The sequence below is a fragment of the Miscanthus floridulus genome, chromosome 6 (genome assembly GCF_019320115.1).
Source record: "Miscanthus floridulus cultivar M001 chromosome 6, ASM1932011v1, whole genome shotgun sequence".
Lineage (NCBI taxonomy): Eukaryota > Viridiplantae > Streptophyta > Magnoliopsida > Poales > Poaceae > Miscanthus > Miscanthus floridulus.
Window position 1 is genome coordinate 121,182,910 of NC_089585.1, and position 27,573 is coordinate 121,210,482.

General features: G+C 48.7%; 4 protein-coding genes and 1 pseudogene across 4 annotated transcripts in view; 2 read left to right on the plus strand and 3 right to left on the minus strand.

Moving 5' to 3' along the window:
- LOC136456781 (protein NETWORKED 2A-like) overlaps nt 1-27,573 on the minus strand; it is a 258,690-nt gene that overhangs the window by 157,308 nt on the left and 73,809 nt on the right. The window lies entirely within an intron of this gene.
- LOC136456784 (small ribosomal subunit protein uS12) overlaps nt 1-27,573 on the minus strand; it is a 264,823-nt gene that overhangs the window by 21,696 nt on the left and 215,554 nt on the right. The gene's annotated exons all lie outside the window — the stretch shown is intronic.
- On the plus strand, nt 1,930-3,844 carry LOC136459358 (uncharacterized; annotated as a pseudogene).
- LOC136456777 (putative respiratory burst oxidase homolog protein H) lies at nt 19,118-24,128 on the plus strand. The gene is made up of 14 exons (XM_066456749.1): nt 19,118-19,684; nt 20,360-20,522; nt 20,613-20,661; nt 20,774-20,887; nt 20,982-21,788; nt 21,902-21,997; nt 22,277-22,392; nt 22,475-22,577; nt 22,704-22,792; nt 22,903-23,053; nt 23,137-23,283; nt 23,376-23,504; nt 23,588-23,666; nt 23,752-24,128. The coding sequence occupies exons 1-14, from the start codon at nt 19,270-19,272 to the stop codon at nt 23,859-23,861; spliced, it is 2,568 nt and encodes an 855-aa protein (XP_066312846.1). The 5' UTR covers nt 19,118-19,269; the 3' UTR covers nt 23,862-24,128.
- LOC136456778 (uncharacterized) lies at nt 23,940-27,151 on the minus strand. The gene is made up of 2 exons (XM_066456750.1): nt 26,827-27,151; nt 23,940-25,011 (listed from the first exon to the last, which is right to left on the minus strand). Exon 2 carries the CDS (start codon nt 25,003-25,005, stop codon nt 24,073-24,075), a length of 933 nt encoding a protein of 310 aa, XP_066312847.1. The 5' UTR covers nt 25,006-25,011; nt 26,827-27,151; the 3' UTR covers nt 23,940-24,072.

Genomic DNA, 27,573 nt, shown 5'->3' on the forward strand with positions numbered 1-27,573 from the left:
GTGTGTGGCGTGTGGGGTCGCGCCGGGTTAACTGTTATGGGGTATGTCGAGTGCCCGCGATCTGGCACTCGGCATACCCCCTTTTTTATTTTTTTCAAAAGGTCTACTCGCGTGGCAGTGGGCCTGCACCAAGACTTTGCCGAGTGTTTTCTATAAGACACTCGGCAAAGAGATACTTTACCAAGTGTTATATAGAAACACTCGGCAAATTACGCTAATATTTTATGTATACCTTTAATAGCTTCTTTTAGTAACTTTTTTCCTATATATTTTGAAAAAAAAACTTGTCAAATTCACTCAAAATGCATATTTGTTTTTTCTACTAATATTATTTCATGCAGTTATAGCTCAAAATTAATTTATATCAACTAAAATTCTATAATTGCAATTAATAAATAAAAAATATCAAACGGATCTGAAAAATTGTCAAAATTTGACATGAACTAATCTATGTTGTGTATTGCCTATACAAAAAATTTTGAACTCAAACCCAATTCACATGTCACTTGGACTCTAAATCTTATCGGATCCTTCTAAGTTCTACGAATTTTCTCCGGAGATGCTTCCGTTTGTAAGCATCATACGTCACAAATTGTGCGAAACATTCTCAATTTTTTACCACAACCTCCATATATGATATCATGACATCTTGACAAATCTCGTGATTTTCAGACTTCGTTTGGTTTTGGTAGAGTTTTAAAATCATTCGGACACACGTTCGTGGTCGTGTTTCCTGAACAAAATGTTCGAAATTTCTTTTCATTTCCTGTATGAGACATCAATCCGGATTCAATGACATGAATATGATTTTTTCACTCATTTTATTCTATTATTTCAATCACTTGCAGTTCAAATTTCACTTAAATCAATAAATTACTCAAAATGAAATTAATTCACTAAATATAGCAAACAGACCAAGAAATAGATCAACTTTTAACATGCAGTACCAAATGTCGTATGTGGGGAGTAGAAAAATTGTGGAGGGCCGAGGACGGAAAAATAGTTTTGGATTCGCCGAGTGTCTCCATAAACACTCGGCAAACCCATACACTTCGCCGAGCGCCGGAATAAAACACTCGGCAAATCAATACTTCGCCGAGTGTCTCTAACAGACACTCGGCGAAGTCCTAACGGCCGGCACGCCGTCCGGTAGAACGGCGCACGCGCGGGTCACGTGTTGGTTATTGCCGAGTGTCCCCTAGAGGCCGAGGGTTGACACTCGGTAAATATTAAATATGCCGAGTGTTGACACGCGGCAAATTATAAATATGCCGAGTGTCTTGGAGTAAACACTCAGCAAAGATGCTGTTTGCCGAGTGCCCGATATAATACACTCGGCAAACATAAAGCACTCGGCATTGTCACTGTTTCCCGTAGTGCGTGTTGCCCTCGTACACTTTTTTTTTTTCAAAATTTCCTTCAATATCTCAGCAATCCTTAGTACCCCCGCTCATGCACGCTGAGGCCTGGTTGAGTGCCTCAACTTATATCGAAGAAATTGAATTGAAATTTTGATTGGAGCCACACGCCCACACAGTACATGGAAAACACCAGCGCCACAATCGACATCTTCACAGAGAATCCCAGGTATGAAGTCGGTTGCATCATGCAGCGTTTCCGCAGGGCGCAGGCCTTTCTTGGCCGCCACGACCTGAACTCCTGAAGCCGCCGCCTCCCCCTCCCATAAATCTCGCGTTCCAATCCGCAGACGACGACCATCATCTCGTACTACGCCTTCCAGGCTTCCAAAGTTGCAACCCTCGCCTCCCTCCCCTCGATCTCGCGATCGAAAACCCCCACAAACCCCTCCGCCGCCGCCATGGCCCCACCCTCCGCCCTTGTCGGCCCTCCGATCGCTTTCATCGCTGATGCCAAGCTACCGCCGAAGCCGATCCGCAGCTCATCCCCCGACCACTCGTCCGACGAGAACTCACCCTCACCCATGGACGAAGACTCGCCTGCGCCAGGACGGACGACGAAGGAGGAGGTGGTACTGCGGTCCGGGCGGCCGCTAGCGTACGCCTCCTCTGGGGACCCCTGCGTCGACCTCTTCTTCCAGGTCGTCCCAGGCGTCACCTCCGACGCCGACCTCGCCGTGCTCCTCGACGCGGCCTGGTCCCACGACGCGCGCACGGCATCCAAGCTCGTCTGCCATCTCCGTGGCGTCCGCGGCCTCGGCAAGTCCGACAGGGACGGCTTCTACGCTGCCGCGCTCTGGATGCACGCGCGGCACCCGCTCACCCTCGCCACCAACTTCGCCAGGTTCGGATGCCTCAAGGACCTCCCCGAGATCCTCTACCTCGTCCTCCACGGCCCCCGCGACGAGGACGAGCACAAGGGTGACAACAGTCGCCATCCCGTGAAGCGCCGCCGCGGCGTCAGCGAGGCGCAGGCTGCCAAGGAGAAGCTCAACAAAGAGGCGCTATTCGCGCAGGTGGCAATCGCGCGCTACGCCTCCGACGAGGCCTTCCGCCACCTCTACGACCGCGTCGCCGACACATTAGCCGAGCTGCTCAAGTCCGACGTCGAACACCTCCGAGTCGGGGACACCACCAAGATCGGGCTCGCGGCCAAGTGGTGCCCGTCGCTCCGCTCGTCCTACGACCGCGCGACCCTGCTCTGCGAGGCCATCGCCCGCCGCATGTTTCCGCGCGAGTCGAGACAGGATTACCTAAACCTCTCCGACAAGCACTAAGCTACCGCGTCCGCGATCGTCTCCGCCGCGAGGTGCTTGTGCCACTGCGCAAGGCGCTCGAGCTCGGAGGTGTACATGAGCGCGGGCAAGTTGGATGATCTTCCGTACGAGCGCGTGGCGTCCGTGGCGATGCAAAGGTACAACCGTACAAGGAGGCTTTCCAGAAGCGCGACAAAGCCCCGCGTGGCAGGCTTCTACGACGAGGTGCGCACGGGCCACGCTAGGATGGCTGCGGGCGCGGTGCTGCCTCACGAGCTGATCGCCCCGGCTCTCAAAGGGGAGCACGACGATGCCGCTGAGCTCCAGTGGCGCAGCATGGTGTACGCCCTGTCTGCGGAGGGCCGGCTGGACAACTGCATCGCGGTGTGCGGGCTCATGACCGGTACTGCCGCCACGGACCCTGCGGTCTCGGCAGCCGTTGCGCTGGGGCTCCTGATCTCGGAGCTGAGCCAGGAGCCGTGGAAGGGGAGGGTGGTCACCTTCGACGAGACGCACCAGCTGCACAAACTGCAAGGCGCCAATCTCAAGGAGAAGCTGCAGCCGCTGGTGGAGACCCTCGGTAAGCGCAAGAAGGGCGCCAACCTGCAGGGCGTGTTCAGCAAGATCCTGAGCACGGCGGTGGCGGGCGGGCTGCGCAGCGACATGATGGTGAAGAGGATTTTCGCGCTGAGCGACATGGATTTCGATGGGTGGGCCGGCCCCGCGGCGGCGTGGGATACGGAGTACCAGGGCATCAGCAGTCGGTACATGGACGCTGGGTTCACGGCGCCGGAGGTGGTGTTCTGGAACGTGGGGACGTCGAAAGCTTCCATGCCGGTGGTGGCGGCACAGAAGGGCGCGGCGCTGGTCAGAGGCTACTCCAAGAACCTGGTGCGTCTCTTCCTGGAGGCCGATGGCAAACTCACTCCGGCCGCCGTCATGGCCGACGCCATCTCCGGCTCGGAGTACGACGCGCTCGAGGTGTTCGACTGAGCTCTCCCGTCCAATCATGCTGCTGATTGCTGTTGCCTAGTTACAGTAGTAGCAAGTAAATTTTCGTGTCTAGCTTCTCCTATCTGGCAATGTTAATTGTCAAGGTCTCTGAAGTTTAGTTGCCTTGTGGCAGGACAGAATAGGACTAATAACGTTGTCTCGGCTGTCAGTAGCATGTCTCGGAAGTTTTAATGAATCGATGGATGCTTCATGCTTGAATTGCTCTGCGTTAGTTTTAATCAGACTTTTAGGCCTCCTTTGGAAGGGAGGGTAGTCATAGGAAAAACACAGGATTCAATAATCCTGAGGACTTTGTACTGTAGACGCCTTTGGTTCATAGGAAAGCAGCGTAGGAAATCCAAAGGAATACTGTAGCTACCCTATGGTTTCACAGGAATTTTACGGGAAAGAAACATGTACTCAAACCTCATTCTTTTGCTGGCTTGCGCGTAGGAACGATGCAAAGGACTGGCAAGTTTGTTGATGTATACTGCTGGTGCACGTGTACCCAGGGAGGGATTAGTTAACTAAAATCAATGCATTGGGGATCTTCTATTCCTGTGAATTTCCTATACCCATCCAAAGACCAATACTGTAAACTTTCCTATGTTTTTCATTCCTATGTTTTGCAGTAGCATTCCTGTGGAATTCCTATGCTTTTCCTATTCCTGTGTTCTTGCGTTCCTGTGTTCCAGAGAGGGCCGTAATGAATCGATGGATGCTTGAATTGCTCTGCCGAACGAGTGGGTTTTGTAGCGAGCATTTGATGTGCGCTGTCATGCTTGAAAGCGTTTGATTTGATATTGGCATATGTGCTGGCATTTGAGATAGTTTTTTTGAATCCAGGTTTGCTGCGAGCGGCTAGCCTGGGACTGGGAGGGGTGTTTGGTTAGGATTCAGGAGGGTAACTCCACTGAACGTCTGCTGCGAGCCTGGCACCTGTATTCGTGTATGGTAGACAAGCAATTCGCACGTACGCCTTTGACTTTTGGAATAATCCGCAGCTAGCAAAGCTGCCTGCCAGCCTGGTTGCCTGATTCGCAGTGTCATCGCTGCATTGCCTCGGAGCACATTTCTCAACTCTCCCATCTCTGCATTGTCCTGCTTGGCTGAACTTCTGCAGTCACGCGTTGTCCTTCATCCTTTCTGCATTGTCCTGCTTGGATAAACTGAACTTCTGCAGTCACCACGCAAGGAGCCGCTTCGACAGCAGGAAACAAAACCAGGCCTCCTCTGTTTCATAGGATTTCTAAAGGAAAAACACATGAATCCACAATCCTTCCAAGGAAAAGTAAAGGGATTTTTCCTATGGTTTAACTTTCACGGGAAAAGTGTAGGAAAGAAACATCTACTCCAGCTTCATTGTTTCCATCGGAAAAGCGTAGGATCGAGGCAAATCATGTGATCAGGTGAGAGAACAGGGAGGCGGAGCCGAGAGGCCAAGAAATGATGTCAAGATTTTGCTATATGAAATTAATTTCATTAGGGCCAAGAGTATGGTTAAAGAAAGAGATATTTACCTGTATGGTCTTCCAAAAAATAAGTCTTCATTTCATGGCTTTTTGACATGAAAACGAAAATATCTTCCTTTTGCGGCCTTCCGTCAAGTCTGTTAAGGTCTCCGGTTACACGCGAAATGACTAAAATATACCTTTTGCTTATTTTGATCTCTTTCTCTGTTTCTACCGCAGCACAAGAGGGTGGTGAAAAAACACCGAGCGAGCAAGTATGGAGGAGGGTGCCGACTGGATCTCCGGCCAGGGGCCACCGCCGGATCCACGGCCAGCCGGCCCCCCTCCCACCCTTGGCCGGGGCCTCTTTCGCCTCGAGGTGCTCCAATCGCTCTTCCTCGCCCACAGCAAAGTCTCCGGCAACGTCCCCGCCGAGCTCGCCGGCCTCCCGGCACGCTGGACGTCACGCCTTCGCTGGCGCCATCTCGGAGGGGCTCTTCGGCCGCTCCGCTCCCTACGCGACGTCTTGCTCACCAGCAACTCCTTCTCCGTCTGATGGCTGAGCAGGTGCAACTGCTGGAGCAGAGCTTCGAGGCGGTCCCATGCATGGCCGAGCGCCCGAGCCGAGCGCTAAGGCCTGTGCGCCCTCTCCGTGCACACACGCACGCAGGTGCGCTGCTGTGCTTGCGCCGAATCGAACGTGCGGCCGAGCAATGCCTATGGTGAACACGTGATGTCATCTGTCCGTTTTTTCTCACAAAAATAAATCCAAAATACACCAGAAATACTATGCATACCTGTGGACCTGAGCCATTCATCTTCTGATATGCGGTCAAGATTAAAAGGCCCCCTACCCTTTCACCCAGTCCACATAACAGTCCATGCAATCTTGTATTCTAACTCTGGAAACAGGAAGGGCAGCAACGTCATTTTATCTCACACTTAACACCGTCAATAGCCTGAATTGGACGGAAGGCAATAGAAGGAAGAGATTTTCATTTTCGGGCCAGGTAAGTTCAAGAAAAAAAAAAAAGGCCATAGAACAAAGACACATTTTTTTTTGAAGGAAATATCTCTTAAAGAAACTTTGATTTCTATGTTTTTTTATAGACCCATCCAAACACATGTTCTAACAAAATTCCTATGGTTTCAATTCCTCTATTTTCCATATACATTTCTATCAAATTCTTGTGTTATTCCTGTTCCTACGGTTTTTGCCGTACATATATTTTTTAGATAACCATTTAAGTTTTTTTTAGAAGCTGATAATCGTTTAAGTGGTGCAGGTAATTTGAGCCACTCGGCCCGCTCCACAAAAGCAATTGTCCCGCAGTTTGGGCTGTTACCGAAGCAGCAGTTGAAACGTATTTGGGCCCGATTGAAGACTTCTTAACCTTCTCCAGAGGTCATCTTAACGGCCATCGGGCCGCCAAAGTAGTCTCGATACCAGGCTTTGCACCGTTGCACGGGAGCCCTCCACTATTACAAGGCCTGTGTCGTTCACTCGGTTTTCCCAGTACCAGACATCAGGTACAAGGCCTGTGTTTCCTTAAAAAAAAAGTTACAAGGCCTGTGTCGGTCACTCGGTCAGTCTTGCCAGTACTACGTCAGCTCCAATAGGACGTATTTTTATACCAAAATGAGACTTTTTTTTATGGGCACGGCTAGCTCCCGGGCGTCCGACCCCTGGCCCATGTCTAGACGCAGCTCCGACACCTGCAACCGTTTCGCATCGGACACCCCCGCGCTCGCATCAGATCCCACGCCAGCGAATCACGCCCCGCCGCCCGCGAACGATCCTGCTCCAGTGACCGCGTCCGACCATCCACAACTCGACCCCCATCCCGGTTGCGCCCCCAGCGTCAAGCCTGTCGTGCTCCTTCCCCCACCACGCCACGCTTCTCCCCCCGTCGCGGCGCCATCCCCGCCGCACCCCTTCTCCTGTCCTAACGTCTCATCTCCTCTGCAACATTCATCCGACCGTTGCAACTTATGCAGTATACTATTGAAACATACTTGTATAGCCATTGCAACATCTAGATGAAACACATGAAACATGCATCTAAAACAGCTGAAACATTTGGAACATACATTTACAACATATGTCTACAACAGATGAAACATATGGAACATACACGAAACATACGTGTTTAGCCATTGCAATATATGTAACATCATATGGTTCAGTGGAGAGGGAGGATGACGGCAAGCAAGCGGCCGAGCGTGGTGAAGAACGCCGTGCCGGAGCAGTCGTCGTGGACCCTGCCGTGTCGGCTCGAAGAACTCGGCGGCGAGTGGTGAGTGGCGGTGGGGAGACACGAAAGCAGGCGGCGGCGCTCGGCGTGCGGTGCAGCACGTCGGTGCATTGCGGACGCGGCGGTGCGGGCGTGGCAGCGCGGTTGCGATGGAGCAAGCCACGGCGATGCGGGCGTGGAGAATTGGTTCGAGAATGTATGGGGGAACAGTGGTGATTCGAGAAGAAGGTGAGAGGCAATTTTTTATTTTTTATTTCTGTGCGGATTACAGTGTTGTCTATCGGGCCGTTCGGAACTTCGGACGTTGAGGCCCACCAACGAAACGGACGCTCTACCCATAGCATTATCAGGGGAAAAAATTGAGACAAGTTGATAGAGTAAGACGCGAGGTCACAGTGATACCTGAGTCGACGAGAAAATGAGAACATGTCGACCCCGTCCAGAACCGTGGCCTCCATGGCCGGTAAGATGTCTGCGTTTTGCACCGGCCGGCCTAGCTCTAGCACCGTACGTCTTGCCGCAACGCTCGGTGGTCGTACGCGGAGTCAAGGCCACACAGGCACGTGAGCTTCCGTCTGGTGATTTGTGGTTACACGATCGGATAGAGCTACCGACCTACCGTTAGTAAAAACACACAACGACACAGATGCCGAAGATGAAAAAAATTTTCCGTTGCCGGGACTCCAACCCGGGTCTCTCGGGTGAGAGCCGGGTATCCTGACTACAACAAAAGTTGTGAGATTGTCTCTTAATAAATCTTTCAAGCAAATAAAACTGTCCTCCAAGCAAATTGCAATCGTATTTTGGGCAGACATTTTTTTGGGCAAACAGAATGATTCGTTCACCTTCTTGCAAGATAAATAACCAAAAAAAAAGGACCAAAAAGATAGTAGCTCCATTACTCACTCCATTAGATAAAAGTAAGGTTCTCCACTAGAGATACATAACGGTAGAACTACTTAACTACTAAAGTTTTAATCATTGTGCGTGTCTATTTAGGTCAATCAAGGTCTCTGTCATGCCTTGTTAACAATGCCTCGCTGCACTGCAACAACGAGATAAAAGCTCTTTCCTGAAAATAAAGAAAGGGTCATAAACAAATGGCAAGGGATTGAATCAAAGTCTTAATCGAGGCTTCTTTTCCTAACAAACGGATCATCTGCCTGTTCGCTGGTTTGTTCCTGGGCTAATAAGCACGGCTGGTGCTGGTTTGTTGTGAGAGAAAAATACTATTAACCGGCTCATAAGCCCTGTCTGAAACCAACAAAGGGTGCATAACCTTCACTACGCTGCCACTGGCTTGGTAGGGGCAGGGGCTCATCAAACCGGTCCAGCATCATTGTTTTGATGCCAATAGGAGGCATCGAAAGGCATCACCAGCCAAAAGTGATAGGGTTCTACACTCGACGCACGATCACAGGCAGCTCACATCACCCAAATATATACTAGGCTTTCTTACGTGGAAATCTACACGCCACAGGAGGAGGGCAGCAAATACTGCAAAAAAAGACAGGGTGAAAACAACCAGATCCACTTGCTAGCAAAAGGCTGCTGCGGAATGCAACTAGAAGGACAGTGTGTTTCAGAAAAAGGAACACAACAAAATATTCGTGAAAGATTGTAATAGGTTTCTATTAACAAAGGAACAAATCCGGGGTGTCTTCTTCTCGCCGGCTCAGGAAATCGCCTCTTCCTAAGATAAGATTCCTGGGCTAGTAATGGTAATGGTCCTGAAAGGGACGCACGGACGCAGACTGCACTGACCAAGACCTCATCACTTCATCAGTGTCTTACACTACAGTGCTACGCAGACTCTGATGAGTTTGGCACAGTGGTACTCCTACAGGCTACATACGGTCCTACTACACTACACTGTGTCTCAACTGTCCAGCGACCAGATAGGCCCATAGAGGTGTTCCGCACAATTGGATCTCTGACCAAACATCGATTCAAATTCCATGGTTATGAATATGAATAGAGCCATTCTGAATTGCTGATGGAAGAGCCAAAAGCGACAATGACTCATCAGCCGGCTTTAATGCTGAACAGACCCATGCCTTACACGAATGGACAGGTCGCGAGATGGAGGGCGACGGCGATGGTGAATCCCACATGTATGTACCTGGTGCCCTGGTGCCCTGGTGGGTGTGGTCGATCCCTGTGCTTTCCATGCCCGCGTCAGTGTCGCCGTAATCCACGTGTCTGATCGCGCAGCCACACCTGTCACTTGTGTGAGCGAGAGATGCTGAACAGAGATAGATGTTTCAGGGAAAAGAGACGCCGAACGGAGGATAAAGAGGGAGCAGGTTTACGCTAGGGAGCGCTCTCAGCAGTGGCGGAACAAAGACAGTGCAACTTTCTACTAGCTGATTAATGCAACTTCTTTACCTGAAGTGGTAAGGAATCATGCTGCGGCTTTCAGGTTAATTTAATGTGGACTGAAGAGTGAAAGGTGAAGATGAGTTCGCTAGTTGTTTTCTTGAACGCATCACAGGTAGTGGAAGTGATAGTGAGGTTGCAGACCCTATCACCCTCGTAATTTTGCGACAAGTAAAATGCCTACAGGAGTATTGTGCTACAAACTGGGGAGATCAAGGACAGCGTGACTTTGTCAGAAATACTACATATTTGCTGAAAAATGGACAAAGAAAAAGAGCATGAAGGAACCAGTGATGAATCTAGCTGGGAACATTATCGGGGTCGGCTTCACTACATGATATAAATTTTCTTAAACTTTAACGGTTAAAGTTAGCCAACCATATATATGGAAGTTTTCTAAAATTATGGAGGCGAATTTTTAGACCAAGCTAGACAAGTACCGCACATCTTTAATTCACTTCTAAAAGAATAAAGTGATTATGACATGCATAGACTACTAGAATCTGGTGCGCTACCTTTTTTTTCTCGAACGTGCACTGTAGCACGTATTTCATTAAGAGGAAGTAGAGAACATCCAAACAAATAACGACAACGTCGACGTAAGGTAACCAAAGGTTGCCCCGTCTAGAAGCACAAACATAAAACCGAGCGGCAAAAGAAAAACCAGCGTCACAAGTGACCAATTACATGAACGAAGTGAGCGACGACAGGGTCGAATACCCGGCCCTCGACCACAAGTCGGCCTCCTGTCGGATCTCCAGACATAGCTCTCGAGCGTCCTTGGCTTCATTTGTGAACGTCCGTGCGTTGCGTTCCTTCCAAAGCACCCAGCAGGTTAGCATGATTAGCGAATCGAAGCCCTTCCTGCTGCTTTGGTGCACCCTACGCCTAGCCCAGGGCCACCAGCGGAAGGTGTCGACGTCACCGTGAGCGGCCACAGCTGTGAGCCCAAGCTTGGACAGGAGGATTATCCAGATCTGACGGCTGAGGATACAACCCAGCAGGATATGATCCAGGGTTTCAAATGCTTGAAGACACATGATGCAATCGTCACTGTCCTGCAGCCATGACGCATCCGACGATTCGCTGTCCAGCAACGACGATGCATAGCCAACCAGAAGAACCTGACCTTGGGCGGTGCTCGCGTCCCCCAAATCAACTTAGCTCCGAAAGGCGAGGTCGATCCGATGAACATCGCACCATACGCCGACTGGTGCGCTATCTAATAATCGAGACCGGAGATAACAAAGATAAGAATCGAATGCAATCAGCGGCGGACCTAGAAATCTGCTAAGCCCCGGGCTGAACCATGTAATGAAGGACTAAATCATTTTTTCTCTTTATTTTTTATAGCTGATGAAGTAAGTCTATGGAGTTTTGTAGCCATAGACGGGCTGCAGCACGGGCAGCCCTACCCCTAGGTTAGCCACTAGATGCAATGTGTCCGCTTCCACAGTGGAGCCAAACAAAGTTGATTGGAAAAAGAGTCAGTATTCAGTATCCATCCATCATGATTGTAACAGTGCCAAAGAGCGCTCGCTTTCAATTTCTGCGTTTTTTTTCTTCAAATTTTAGTAATCTCAATATTACTACTCGAGGGTAATGGAGCCTCGGTATTAATTTTTGCAAGACGCGCTGGAATAAACTTAAAATTCTCAATATTACTACTTGAGGTGTAACTTAAGACTCTTGTGACTACTAGGCTAAGAATGTTCACAAATTACCCACCTATGCAACAAAGAAATAATTTAACATGAACTCTCAATTGCATCTAAACTATTAAACTATGTCATCATAAACCAGTAGTGATGGCCAACCGATAGAACTGCACCATAAGATTAATATGCCAACTACCAACTTCCTTTAAACATTGTGCTTCCTTCCTTATACTTCAGGTAGCATAACCGAAGCTCCGAACTATTATTATCTCTTTCATCTGCAATGAAAAATTACCAAATGAATTTTCTAACTTGTGGTGTATGTAATGGACAGAGAGGAAAGAAAGGAGCCTACGGGGTGAGTCCTGGTCCCCACCTGCCAGGGACCCCAACCAAAAGGTAATGCTATTGTACGGTGTATGGCTACCGATTCGAGTCATAAGTCCATATTTAGTTTGTTCGGCTTACCGCATATTTAACTTGTTTGGCTTATTTTTTTCAGTCGGAATAGTATTTTTTCTCACAATAATTCAGTCAGAACAATATTTTCAGTAAGTTTCAGCCAAGATTCAGCAAGCCGAACGGGGTCTGGCTGAAATTTGCTAAAAAACAATGTTCTGACTAAATTGTTGTAAGAGGAAAACACTGTTTCAGCTGAAAAAACCAGCCGAACAAGCCAAATATTGTTGTGGGGTGGACTTTCATAGTCACTATTGATACTGGTTGGTCTGTTCCAATTGCACAACCAGTCGACACCGAGTGTGGCTGGGCCTTCGTCGAACATTTCCCTAGGGTGTGTTTAGTTGGGTGAAAGTTGGAATTTGGGTTACTGTAGCACTTTCGTTTTTATTTGATAAATAGTGTTCAATCATGGATTAATTAGGCTCAAAACGTTCGTCTCGTAATTTTCAACCAAACTGTGTAATTAGTTTTTTTTCATCTACATTTAATGCTCCATGCACGTATCGCAAGATTTGATGTGATGAGTACTGTAGCATTTTTTTTTTTGGAATTTGGGGTCCCAACTAAACACGCGCTTAGTGCGATACAAGGCGCTTATCTGTTGTGCTACTTCTTCGTGGGTCGTCGTCCTTGTTAGGGTGGATTCCATGTTCGATCCTTGATGCAATCTCTGATTCGTCGTCTCTGTAGAGGTGACTGTCTGAGTCCGGTGTCGCTAACTTCGTATCTTCGACTCAGCTTCCAACCTCCAGAGCTACAATGCACAAGGGAGGCCCTAGGTGGTCTTTGTCGCCATTGCCCGGTGATAGTGTTCACCGTTTTCCCAATGGGGCATTCAACAGACCTTCCGACAACTTTAGGAGATTCGAATTTGGAGGACATATTCAACTTTACTTGATTAGCTTCTGCTCTTGGGATGCAGTCTCTTAAAGTAGGCATAGCTCTCTTCTGTGCCGCTCAGTGGTTTCCACCATGCAATTGGGAATTTATTTCCCAAATCTATGTACTCTGGTTCTAATGTTTTAATATATATGAACTTTCAAAAACAAAAAAAAAAACGAAGGCTCGAAGCAGCCACCACCAACCGGTAGCAATATACCTAGCATGTTCCACACCGCTCAGTCATTTTCAGCTATTAGGGCGTCTGCAACGGCTGCGTCGAAGTGCCGGCTGACCTGTATTAAATATATTAAACTAATATGTCCACTAGCTTCACTACGCTCTCTTCATTGGCTACCAGAGAAAAGCAGGAACATGAGCCACTCACGCGCTCGTATTCCTGGCTTCTAGCTAGCGACGAGGAACTCGCTAGTTAGTAGTATTTTACTCTTTCTATCCCTAGCTAGCGACGTAGCCTATTGTTGGAGAGGCCCTTATAATTACAGTGATGCACGGTTAGTGGCCAGGCTGCAGTGATACATCGCAAGTGATGGCCATACCTCTAGTAGTGACCATCTAAAATATTAGAGCTACCGTACCCCCTTTCAATTTGCTTCTACTTGATTTCCTTATTGGATACAGCTTTTGCGCTGTCATATCTTGGAAAATAAAATGGACACACGGTTTAGCAGCAAGGACTGAACTGTAAGCTTGACCACAGAGATAGCCCGTGCATACACGCCAGACGAGTCTCAGTCTGTCCTGTTTGACGACAAGACCAAAATGCATATACGCACCACCTAATTAATCACTGTACAGATGCCAAAACTTGGCTGTATTATATGGCTAATGCCCCATATAATTGTCTACTCCTTCAAATGGTTGCTGTAGCCCCAGCTTGCTGATGTGCAAGCAAGGAAGCGTCCACTTCATTCATGAACCGTATCGTACTGAAACCCCACCTGCAGGTCACCAGGGCAGCAACGCCACGGCACCCTACACGCACCATCATGTCCCGCTGCCTGTATGATCAAGATAGGATAATCATCTCTTCATGGTGGCTGTCAAAATTATGCAGAGCCTCATGCATATGCATGCACTGCTCCAGTGCCCCCCACATAAGCAAGCTTGAACCTCTCCTTTTCCATCTCAGGACAAGACGCTCATAGCTGGTTGATACTGATGCGCATGATGATACGATCTCGATCAGGGGATGATGTACTTGCCAAACCTCTCTTAAAGTCTTATGGGAACACCCGGCCGGACGTCGCAAAGACTCTCAGTGCTCGTTTGATCGCTGAAAACGACGATCGAGCTACCAGTGAGAAGCGAGACTCGACCGTTTCCCCTTGGCCGAGAGCAGCATGAAGCTCGATCCATTGAGCGCTAGCTAATGGATGATTAAAACGGGTGTCATATCATATCATAAACCGGTGGATCAGCTCGGTTTCTCCTAACCATCGTACCGTAGTAGATACCGATCGATGTGCAGAATGAATGAATGCCTCCTTTAGCCTTTTAGGCAGGGAGGGAAACAGGTAAACAACCGTCAGAAAAGTGATCACAGCCATGTGCTGAGTGAGCGCATCCAAAGTATTTAATGCTTCATGTATTAGTAATCCAAAGTAGTATCTCACTAATCCGTGTATCCCAAGTAAAATAATCGTTCGGTCCGCTCGCCAGTTGCCACATAGTCGCCGATCGAACGAAGCATACAGGAAACAACTTAACAAGAGGAGCCAGGAACGAACGCAGTTTCATTTTCCTATGGTTTCGTCGAGGTCCGTAGCCAGCGTAGGCGGCATGGAAAGAAAAATCGCGTCGGAAACGGGAGGATTCATCCGGCGCGGACGCCGGCTCTCACTCTGGTAGCATGTGTGTGGCGTGGTCTCCCTCTCCCCCACCAAACCCAACGTGCGGCCCAGTTCTTCGGCACCAAATTTGCGACGACCCCCCGCGGCTGCCGCGGCCTGATTGATCGGGCGGCGTGCTGGCGTGCGAGACATGCGGCTGCGAACGCGACCTCTGCAAGGCTCTCGTGCATCCTCTCGCGCGGCCACGCCGATCTCGCCACCCACTCGTCTCGTGCGAGATCGTCAACTGCTCGGCTCGTCCCCCTCCCTCCCAACCTTCCCCTGCAGTCTTCAGACTATACAGAGGCGGGTGACCTTGACTTGGCGTATAAACAACAGCGGCTCGGAACATTCTATTCCCGTATTCCGGACACCATTTCTTTAGTGCCAAGCACAACGTCGCACGGCTACGGATTTAACAAGGCCAGGCCACGCCACGCCGGCCTCTCTCTCCGCGTAGCTAGCTGAAGAATCCGGTGAACCGTTGCCAAAGATCGGAGTCGCACCTAATAAAGAAAAACTCTGGCAATGATGGATCACCTAATCATAGGGGAGGAGGAGCTTTGGTCTAGAAACGATGTGTCCGTCTAATCTTGGTCGGGTGTGAACACTGCTTGGACTAACGAAACCGATCGGAGCTCTTGCGATGCACACTACTTTTCTGAAATTCGAGGCGCAATTTTTAAATGAACGACTCAGCTTTTAATTAGTTATTAGGTCTAATATAAAGGGGCATCATGTATGATAATCTCCCTTTTCATTGTGAACGCAAAAGGAAACCCAAACTATGGTTAAGCACACTGTCAGTCGAGCTGGCGGCTGGCCAGGGGCAAAGCAACGCAGGGCCATGGCCGGACCGCCGGAGGGCCCCCGATGGCCGAGGAGCACGTGCGGCTAACCACCGTGGGGTGGCTGACAGTGAGAGAGACCCACCGACAGCGAGCTCCACGTCCACTGGCTCGCGGGCAAAGCGAAAGCCGATTAGTCACCGGCAACTCTCGCCGCCGTCTCACTCGCTCCCTCCCTCCTTTTGGCCGGTTTCAGGTGTCTCATCTCGAGCTGTCGTAGCTGCGAAAGCGGCGTGGGCGACGGCCAGGGTGTGGCGTCGTGGCGACCGAATGAACGGCGACGGCTTCTCTACGATCGCTCTTCGCCAGCTTCAGCTCCTACCGGTAGACGGCTCTGTTGATTGCATTGCAAATTTGCAATCGCATGCAGTTTCCAGCTGCTGCCAACGACCGAAAGAAGCTATTAGCTGTGTCACAGTTGGAGAAGAGCACGTGGTCAAGAAATCCGGTCCGTGTCGTTTCGTGCGTAATGACCAAGCAAGCACGAAGTACTACTACTGCATATAAACCATGAGGTGGAAAAAAAATCAAAATGTGTTTTCTCCATGTAAGGTTGTAATGCTCCGGCCCGTGAAGACAGCTAAGATCCACTCTACACGTTGAATGGATTACACCTGCTAATTAACTTTCTTACGTTTTTGTCATCGTTTCGCGCAAAAGGTTCGAACCGAAGTTAACAGCCTCCCAGGCTTTTAAGCTGGTTCGGCTCTGCTTTAGCTTCTGAGTTGTACTAATTCTACTGCTACAGTACTTCCACGGCTACAGCAACCCTGCATGCCTTCAGCCTGTTCGTTTGGCTGTGGCTTGTCGTAAACGATCGTAAATTTCCAGCCGGAACAATATTTTTCTCTCACACAAACCAGCCAGCTGTACTTCCTCACGAACCAGCAATGATACGAACCAGCCAACCGAACAGGCTTCTTGTCAATACAGTACTCGGCCATTTGGCCCAGCCCGTCAACCAGTCCAACTTAGCCCATTTAGCCGGGTCTCACATACATCCACCCTTGAGGACTCAACGTCCTCGTCGAGAACCGAATCAACCTACCCAAACGAGACAAATGTCCAGAATCGACTCTCTTGGCCCACGTCCATATTCCCAGCTCCCCGCCCCAAGTGACATGCTTTTGCAGAGCATGCACAACATGTCCGAGCTCTCGAGCCATACGTCCGTGAAACCACGAGAGTTGGCTCTGAATACCATTGCAACGCCCCAGCCCGGAAAGACAGATAAGATCCACTCTACGCGTTGAATGGATCACACCTGCTAATTAATTCGCTTGCGCTTTCGTCCTCGCTTCGCACAAAAGGTTCAAACCGGAGTTAACAGCCTCTCAGGCTTAGGCTTTTAAGCTGGTTCGGCTCTGCTCGACCTTCCAAGGTATACTAATTCTACTGCTACAGTACTTCCGTATCTACAGTAACTCCTCGTCACCCTGTCGCTCTGGTACTCGGCCATTTGGTCCAGCCCATCAGACCGGCCCAACGGCCCATTTAGCAGGGTCCTATAGCATTTGATGACATTGACAAGTTGAGGGTAATGGTAAAGGTCCTGTTCGGTAGGACTTATTGCTGCTGCGGCTAATTTGTAGGACTGATTTATTATGAGAGAAAAATACTGTTCTCGTAACAGAAAAGTAAGGTTGATTCTGGCTGATAAATTGTCCTGAGCATTCTGTCCAGAGACCGTAATGATAGACCGTCAAGATGTCTAAAATAAAGTATTCCCGACAGGATTTCAGATCATTGGCGCCTTTCCGAAAAGCTCCACCGGGCAACGCATGGCTTGCACATCTGATGCTTTTGGCCTTTTGCATTGCAAACTGAAAGAAGCGAGGCCACCTGACGACACGCAGTACACGCCTACGAATTTCAGATCGATGTGTAAAAAAAGGCCTGATGATATATATATAGACATATACTTACTTTGCTGCAGACAACATTCACGCACTAGCAAGCAAGGTACAAGCATGGATTACCTGCGAGGCGAATTCTGTCTGAACCCGATCAGAAATCACGTGGCTCGCTCGGGCCTCTGACATCTCCGCCTCACCATGCGTCTCGTTGCTGCTCCGGCATGAGATAGCCGGCAGCCCGGTACCCGGCAGCTCAGATCAAGTGTTTCTGTTCTTTCAATCCATCACGCCGTCGGGCATGCAATGGATGATAATAATCGGTTCTCTTGCCGTGGAATCACATCAAGCTTTACCATCAATTACCATCCCCAGTCCAGTCATTTCAATCAGCAAAAAGGGTTTTGTTGCTTGGCCCCGTGCAGTGTGTGTTTGCAGGGAACAGGCAAACTTCAACTTGCATGCATACACACTACTATTGCAATGCTTGTCTACAGCCAAAAAGAATGAGATTTGCGTGTGCTATCTCTGATGGAGACTTCTCGTAAGCCGAACGGGGCCCTATAGGAGTAGGATTTTTATTTCCTAGTAGCTTGTTTAGCGATAGATACTGTATACTCCTACTAAAGATGGCGTTATGCATGTGCACGGCCCTTGCACGCAACGGCTACAATAACATCGCCATCAGCGGGATAACCTTGTCTGTATCGGACTCGAAGCCAGTGATCGTGTGGCTCCAGATTATTATGTTCTAGTGCGTGACATTGCACGTTTTTTTGTTCCAGAAAAAAAAACATTTGAAAGGTTGTATTGGAGAAATAAAACAATTTCCAAGCTCTGATGATCCTCATCGTACGCGACAAGTATCATTCGACATCAGTGTGACAGACTGACAGTGTGCGTGGTGGTCTTGGCACAAGTTCTGTAGGGGCCTTGATACTGCCAGTAGTGCATTTTTGTCCTAATAATCCAGTACAGATCACATACTTGAGAGGCTGAATTTGGCTAGAAAACACTGTTTCTGTTGAATTATTGTGAGAGAAAAATGTTGTTTCAGCTAAAAAAAAGAAGCTGAAAAAGCCGACTTTTGTGACAGCCGAACGGCACCGTACTATGCATGCCATATATATATATACTCTTATATATACTTGAGAGGCTGGCAATTTGGCGCGTACATGCACCGTTTCACTGAAACGTGGCTCCCATGATAAAACCATACGTGCACGATCCTTCATTTTTGTTACCCATTTTGGTACCCCTCCATCGTATATAACTTATATAAACTAAAACCGTTGAGAGTTGAGTTCATCATCAATAATAGACCAAAACTCCACAACAAATGGACATTGATATGCCTCGCTTTTGTTCTCCACCTTCCGATGACTGCCGTGGCCCAGCTGCCAGCGGCAAAGCCGTGCACACACGACACGCACCAACAAACCTCCTTTCTGGCCGGCCCCACGCTGTCAGCCTCCGGGCACCGCCGTCCCTGGCAAAAGAGAGCAGGCGCCACGTTTCTCAACCCGCCCTACCTAACGCCCCCTTCCCGCTCACATCTCCCACCGTCCGTCCTCATCAAACGGCGAATATACGCCCACGTGTGCCCGGTCTTTCCCGCGACGGAAGGAAAGAGAAACTCGCGCGATACGGCGGCGCTGCGCACGGCTCACCAACCCGATATCTCGCGGCGGGTGGGGACAGCCACGCGGGCCGCCGATCTCGTATCCGACGGTTCGCGCGCCGTCGCCAGGTAGATCGCCGTGGCCGCGCGGCGCCTCAACGGCTATAACTGGGAGAGAGAGGACGCGCATGTTACCCGCCATCTCTGCCCCCCTGCTTCCTCTTGCCCCCCACCACCACCCCTCGCCCGCAGGTGGGCCCGGCCGCCATCCTCCTCCTTTGAGAGCGAGCGGGCGGGCCGGCCGGCGGTGATCGGCATTGCGGGTTATCTGGTGGGCCGCGACATGGCGGGGTACGGGGACCGGCGATCGCCGCCGCTGGAGGGCATCACCGTCGTCGACGGGGGCAGCAGGGCGCAGTCGCCCGGGGCGGGTGCGGGGGCGGGGGCGGGGGCGGGGAGGCTCCCGCCGCCGCCGGGAGGGTTCGCGCGCGGGCTCATGAAGCAGCCGTCGCGGCTGGCGTCGGGGGTGCGGCAGTTCGCGTCGCGGGTGTCGATGAAGGTGCCCGAGGGGGTGGCCGGGATGCGGCCGGGCCGGATGACGCGGATGCAGTCCAGCGCGCAGATGGGGCTCCGCGGCCTGCGCTTCCTCGACAAGACCTCCGGCGGCAAGGAGGGCTGGAAGGCCGTCGAACGCCGCTTCGATGACATGAACAAGGGCAGCGGGCGACTCCAGAAGGAGAGCTTCGGCAAGTGCATCGGTAAGTAAGAGTACTGGTGTACTACTGCTCCTGCTCGATCGAGATTGCCTCTTCTGTCGGTTGGCCACATGCTGCCTAAGTACTTTGGTTTGATCCAGACTGGAAATAAACTCCAAATAATCGATCGCTGAGATACTGATAAGAACCGCAAGGCACTGACATGACAGCATAGCAATGGTTATATGTGCATCGGAATCTTATGCTTGCTTTAGGAATTCTTGCTTGTTTTCTTTCTTATGCTTGCTTTAGGAATTCTTGTTTGTTTTCTTTTTCATTTTTGTGCTTGAAACAGTTCTTTCATGCTACCTTGAACTGTGCCTTGGCAGGACAAGCTCACAAGCCTACGTAACTGAGCTACACCGTCATTCGCTCCCCAAGGGTCTTCCCAAATTAGTCATGCTGATTGAAAAAAAAATTACTCTTCCCAAATTTTAATGAATTTACTCCAAAGTGGTCCTTGAGCAGTAGTCGATCAGCTCGAACAAACAAGATTCTAGCTAGTGAGTAGTGACCATCACCATATAATTCCACCCATGCTTTCATCTGTCAGCAAATTGAAGCAGGCGATGCAAATGCAATAGTATCACTAAAATCATTTGCTGGCGAGCTGTTCGTGTTGCTGGTGCCCATGATCAATGGATGATCCGTGGCTGACTGACTGATCTCATTCTCAAGGCATGGGGGACTCCAAGGAGTTTGCCGGCGAGCTGTTCGTGGCTCTGGCGCGGAGGCGGAACCTGGAGCCGGAGGGCGGCATCACCAAGGAGCAGCTCAAGGAGTTCTGGGAGGAGATGACCGACCAGAACTTCGACTCGCGGCTGCGCATTTTCTTTGACATGTAAAGGTCCACCGCCCCTCGTTCCTGCCCAAACGGCACGCCCATTATTCAACTACTGATGAAACGAATTCTCCTCCGCGTCTGACTCAGGTGCGACAAGAACGGTGATGGGATGCTCACGGAAGATGAGGTCAAAGAGGTGAGCGATGGCAACTTATCTATCACAATTTGGTTGATCAAATATTTAGGAGTAGATGAACTTATCAAATTATCAACGAATTAATTTGCTTTTTTATTTGTTCTCCTGGCAGGTTATTATACTGAGCGCGTCAGCGAACAAGCTGGCCAAATTGAAGGGTCACGCCGCGACCTACGCGTCCCTGATCATGGAAGAACTCGACCCGGACGACCGCGGCTACATCGAGGTCGTGCTCGTGCAGAAACAGCATTTGCTTTCTGTCCAACAGGGATGAATGGTTTGCGTTGCTTACAACCAACAGTGTGCTCCAAACAATGCAGATTTGGCAACTGGAGACTTTGCTCCGGGGCATGGTGAGCGCGCAGGCGCCCGAGAAGCTGAAGCGGACGCCGTCGAGCCTGGCGCGGACGATGGTCCCGTCGCGGTACCGGAACCCGCTGAAGCGGCACTTGTCCAAGACGGTGGACTTCATCCACGAGAACTGGAAGCGGATATGGCTCGTGACACTGTGGCTGGTCGTCAACCTCGTCCTGTTCGTGTACAAGTTCGAGCAATACAAGCGCCGAACTGCGTTCCAGGTGATGGGCTACTGTGTCTGCGTTGCCAAGGGCGCCGCCGAGACCCTCAAGCTCAACATGGCCCTCATCCTGCTGCCCGTCTGCCGGAATACGCTGACGACGCTCAGGTCCACCGCGCTCAGCCATGTCATACCCTTCGATGACAACATCAACTTCCACAAGATCATGGCGCTGTCGATCGCAGTCGCCACAGCGATCCACACACTCGCACACGTGACCTGTGACTTCCCAAGGCTGATCAGCTGCCCAACGGACAAATTCATGGCTACCTTGGGGTCCAACTTCCACTACAAGCAGCCGACTTACCCGGACTTGCTGGAGAGCATACCTGGGGTCACCGGAATCCTCATGATCATCATAATGTCCTTCTCCTTCACGCTGGCAACACATTCCTTCAGGCGGAGTGTGGTGAAGCTGCCATCGCCGCTGCACCACCTTGCCGGTTTCAATGCCTTCTGGTACGCCCACCACCTGCTGGTCATTGCGTATATCCTGCTGGTGGTGCATTCCTACTTCATATTCCTCACCAGGGAGTGGTACAAGAAGACGGTAAGCCTCAGGCACCTTGCTTTGAGATGAAACTCCGCCCCCCCCCCCCCCCCCCCCCCCCCCCCCCCTAGAGCAGTGAAATGACATGCCGATGATCTCAACTGTTCATGCAGACATGGATGTACCTGATTGTCCCTGTCCTTTTCTACGCCTGTGAAAGAATCATCAGGAAATTTCGTGAGAACAACTACCATGCGGAAATTGTGAGGGTAAGCTATTGAACTAAGATCTGTTTGGACCAGTTAAGCTTTTTATAAGATGCAATAGCCGGAGGGAGCCAGCTAATAGCTTTTTATAAGCGGGTTGGTTGAATAGTTAAAAAAGGGCTATAAACTGGACTATAAGCTGAACTGTGTAGATCAGCTAGAGTTTGTTTAGCAGCTAGAAACTTATTTTAGTCAATCCAAACAGGGTTAATTTTTTTTGGTTCATTCTGACTGTTAATCATTAATCAAATGCTGACTGGTCCATTCTGACTGTATATGCAGGCAGCAATTTATCCTGGAAATGTGCTCTCTATTCACATGAAGAAGCCACAGGGTTTCAAGTACAAGAGTGGGATGTATCTGTTTGTAAAGTGCCCAGAAGTCTCACCTTTCGAATGGTATCATTTCGTAAATTGTTGCATACATCTCCAAGAAGTAATTTATCTGTGGTTCTTGCTTACAATTCTCCGATATTTGCAGGCACCCCTTCTCTATAACTTCAGCACCAGGCGATGACTACTTGAGTGTGCATATCCGCACGCTGGGTGACTGGACATCCGAACTTCGGATGCTTTTTGGGAAGGTTAGTTTGAGGCAGCACAACTGTAGAAGTTGGAAGAGTAGCAAGACTGTTTTTTTTTTTAAAAATATAGCAGAATAATCAATAATGTGGACTACCAGAAAAGAATAATGTAGATTTCTCGCACAGGCTTGTGAGGCACAAGTAACTTCCAAGAAGGCTACCCTTACAAGACTTGAAACTACAGTTGTGGCAGACGCCCAGACAGAGGACACTAGGTGCTTAACTTTTTTCTTTTTGGCACATCCTATAGTTTGATTGGTTTTTTAGAAGTTACTGCAACTTTACGTATTTATTAACCTGGTCAGCTTTGCTGTGTTTTCTTTAGGTTTCCCAAGGTCTATATAGACGGGCCATACGGTGCACCAGCACAAAATTACAGGAAATATGACATTCTTCTGCTTATTGGTCTTGGAATAGGAGCAACTCCTTTCATCAGCATACTGAAGGATATGTTGAACAACCTAAAATCCACCGAAGTAATTTTCCTTTTTAATGCATATTTTCGATACTGTTAAGAAAATCAAGGGTAGCTGATAACTGTACTGAGTTGATTAAACAGGAGGTGGAAAGCATCCACGGCTCTGAGATAGGCAGCTTCAAGAACAATGGTCCAGGAAGGGCTTACTTCTACTGGGTCACCAGAGAGCAAGGATCTTTCGAATGGTTCAAAGGAGTCATGAATGAGGTTGCTGGGAGCGATCACAGCGTACTGTCTCACTCTCATTTCTCTTAATTGCTTTTTCACATGCCATCCCTCCACAGTAGAACATAAACTAAGATGAAATCTGGCTACTGCAGAATGTTATAGAGATGCACAATTACCTGACCAGCGTGTATGAAGAAGGTGATGCAAGGTCAGCTCTGATTGCCATGGTCCAGTCACTTCAGCATGCCAAAAACGGCGTGGATATCGTCTCCGGCAGCAAAGTATATGATGAATTCCTTTTTGCTCGACTGTAAATTGTTTTGCATATGTTATTTGTTTTGTTTAACGGAGCTCTCTGTTGCAGATTCGAACACATTTTGCAAGACCAAACTGGAGAAAAGTATTCTCTGATTTGGCCAATGCACACAGGAACTCTCGCATAGGTGAGCCACTTGTTAGTGAACATCGGGTGACACGAAAGTTTTCAGCTTCAGTACAGCAATTAATATTTTCTCTAAAAAATTCCAGGAGTTTTCTATTGTGGATCTCCAACGCTCACAAAACAACTCAAGGATCTTTCGAAAGAATTCAGCCAGACAACCACAACTAGGTTCCATTTCCACAAGGAGAACTTCTGAGACCACATATACTCGAAGCTTCGACGGATTGAAAACATAATTGTATAGGAAAGAATACGATAGCATTGGCATAGCAGATTTAGTTTGACAAGTTTTGATGTCCGCAGGGTTGTACAAAATATATATGTGTACAAAGCTAGATGTCACCATCATACATAGATTCTGAAATGCTTTCAGATATCTATATTGGAGAAGTGAAACTACTTTCTTCCTAGAATAACCGAGTTCCAGATCGTGTGCTTTGAGCACGCAAATTTTCTCTTTTCAGTTTCTCTGCCCGAGCTGTCATTGCATTGCGAATAAGGGTGTTGTTCTGTTTCCTAGAAGATTCTTGTGTATCATCTTGCACTGGCACAAGCGCCAGAGAATCTCTTTCGGCGCTCTGTGCATTCCTGTTTTTTGGAGGCCTGCCTCTTTTTTTAGGCTGAATATCAGCAGATAAAGATCTATCTTTTCGAGGCCTGCCCCTCTTCCTAGGTTCATTACTAGCCTGCAAGCATGCTTGAGCATTTCCTTCTGTTATGACAGTCACTAACTGGCCACTAATGTCATTGAGCGTAGAAGCTGGAAGCAAACCTGGCACATTATTTGATTGTTGCCCTTGGCCTTCTACTCTAACTATCGCCATCTGATTGTTTGCACCATTTCCCTGGGATATTGTAACTGTATGTGATGTTTTCTTCATACTATCATCCATTGTAGCATATATTTTCCTTGGTCTACCCACCTTCGGTTTGCTGAAGTCAGAAACTGATCCCTTAAGTTTGCACTTGTCCATAACAAGTGTTTTGAGTGGAACAGTTATGTCCAATGGCAGTAGAACTTCCTCAAGTTCACGCCATTCAAGATCTTCCTGGTCTCCGTCATCATAAATGATGTTGTACCAGTTGCCTTCACTGTCATACTTGGCCACTTTCCCGACGTAATGCGTGTCTCCAAACAGCTTCCGCACTTTCCTCCCTTCTAACCATTCACCAAATCGAGGATCAACCTGAGGTTCTGTGTCAATTTTTACTAAAGATTGAGAACCAGCTGTGGAATCAGAGGGCAAATCTGGAACACCATTGATAATGATGGCAGGTTCTCTGTGAACTTTGAGGATAAATGTGGTTTCTGAATCCTGCTTGCCATCAGCCCCCTCCATGGTTTTCTATAGAAAAATATGGAAAAATCAGGAAACAAATTCATATGTGCTAGACTGCTAGCACTAAGAGTTCAATCAAGAGTTCACAGGACAAGTGGCAATGAACCACGGAACTCATGGTTCACCAAACAATCATATTGTGCAGGATTTACATGAGTTAGTGAATTTGAGACATAAAACTTATATTAGCGAACACCTAGGAAGAACTGACACTACATGGGACTTTATTACACCAATGGTGGATTTCAGCATGGACACTGGAACATACAGTACATGCATAATTGTGTTAGAAAATGAAAATTTACAGTGCATCCTGAACCTCAAAACTATTGCGGGTACTTTCATCTGTCAAGCCAATATAAGCATTATCATCCTGAACCTCAAAACTAACACTGGTACTTTCATCTATCAAGCAACAATCAGGGCGTTCGGCTGTACTACTTCCCGCTTGTTTCAGCTTATACTCTCTCACAGAATACTATTGAATCATCCGAAACAATCCAAATTTACTGTTCAGCCTACCAGCCGAACGAGCAAAATATAAACATTGTACTAGGATACAACTTAGCAATCAGCAGGTCAAACTTGAACTGGTGGTTTCCAATTGGATTTCTGGTTTAGGAATCAACTTCCACATAATCAAATACAAATTTAAAACATAATAATGACCATTACATCAGCTTTACTTTTGCTATTGTAGTTTCAAAATTAAACTAAATTGAGACTAGTTACTAGGCATTCCAGGGAAAAGGCTGTGAGAAGTGTCAGGTATCATTACTTTTTCTCCCAAGGACTGTTTAGGGTAGGGGAAGGGTGAAAGCTAATCTGCTTTACTATCCCAACTTCTAACACTAACCCACTACTCAGATATAATCATTAGAATTCAGCTTTCTAAGTCTTCTCAAGAAATGAGTACATAAAATTCCTGATTGCATCAGACAAAAATTAGGTTAGAAATTTCAGTGGAATAATCAAATGATGCCCACATTGAGCACACAAGTAGATGTTGGGTTGAACCTGCTTCACTGTGCATTCCCCAGTGAAACAAATAAGCTATTTAGTACAAATAATGAGCTAAATTTGGTAAAATGCCACCATTTGCTCACTGGACTTATGTCAATCAGACAAGTAAATATGACACAACAGGATTCAGGAATTGGCTACCGAAACACAATACAAGGCCAGCAGTTGCCCACGGTCTGAAGACAAGTACCCATGCAACAGCAAATTGTTACTATAGCTTAGGTTATTTCAGTTCATCGTACTAGAGATTCACAATATATTGCGCAATTAAAAATCCTAAGCAGCCACTACAGAATTATACAATCAATTCGAGTTAAAACCCTAGGTCAAATTAAGAGGTACACAGTCACACAGAACTCAGTCAGAATACCAACAAATTCATCACGCCACAAAAGCAAAACTAGTAATGCGAGGGAACGAGCCGTAGCTTGGTCGGTCGGTCGGTCTTCCAGCAGCGGAAACCGTCGGTCGTGCGTTCAAGCGCTGCTCGGAGTATGATTCCCACCGGGGTTTTTCCCCAATTTCTCCAGGTGCCTCTCTCGCAGATATGCCACAATGGTCAAGTGACGTGCCCGCCACGCTCGGAGTCTGCTGAGTATGTCTCAGCTGCGTTCGTTGTCTAGGTATAGGTGTAGGTCTGTTTGTATACTGTGTGGGTGTGCGTGTGTGTGGTGGTGTGTGTCTGTATCCGAACCCGAACAGATACTACAGTTGTACTTAGATAAGAGGAAAAGAAAAAAAAAACTAAATGCGAGATCCAGCAGAAATAAATCGAAAAAAAGGAGGGATTAATCTGACCTTGCGAACAGCGGTGGTGAGCAGTAGATCGGGGAAGTGTGTGGCGGCAGGCAGTAACAACAGGGTGGTGCAGGGCGGCGGCGGTGTGACGAGGCGCGAGGAGGCGACCGGCGGGTGGCGTCGTCAACGGGAGGCAGCAACCGGAGCCCCGCGCGCGCGGCGTCGAGGAGGCGCGCGGACGGCGGCGGTGTGCCCACGTACGAGGAGGCGACCGGTGGGTAGCGGGGGGGAGGCAGCAACCGCAGCCGCGCGCTGCGGCGGCGAGGAGGCGCGCGGGCGGTGGCGGTGTGAGGCAGCCTGCAACAGATGCTTCCGACTACCGAGTTTTTTCTTTTTCTATTTTGATTTTGACGGAAGCCAACGGACGTTAACGGAGGCTAAGCAAGTTGTCTAACCAATTAGGCTAAGCTCAGTTAGCAATGGGTCTAGCCAATTAGACTAAACTCTATATAAAAAAAAAAGACTAAACTCAGTTCGCCATTGATGAAATGGACGTGAGCCTTACGTAAAAAACGTTGAGGCCTTGAGGGGACAAAACGGGCAGGCCAAGGCCCAACCAAGAGCCCAAAAGAGTTGCGAGCTGGGCAACTCGTCGAGAAAGGCTTTCAACAGCCAGTGCAAACATTGCAACTGAGAAGTCATACGTAAGATTGGCTACTTTATAGCTAGTTTAAAAGTGGTATATTTTTACGTTGCAACGGAGGGGAAGGGAAGTTTCTCCCACCTGATTCATTTATCAAAGTAGTG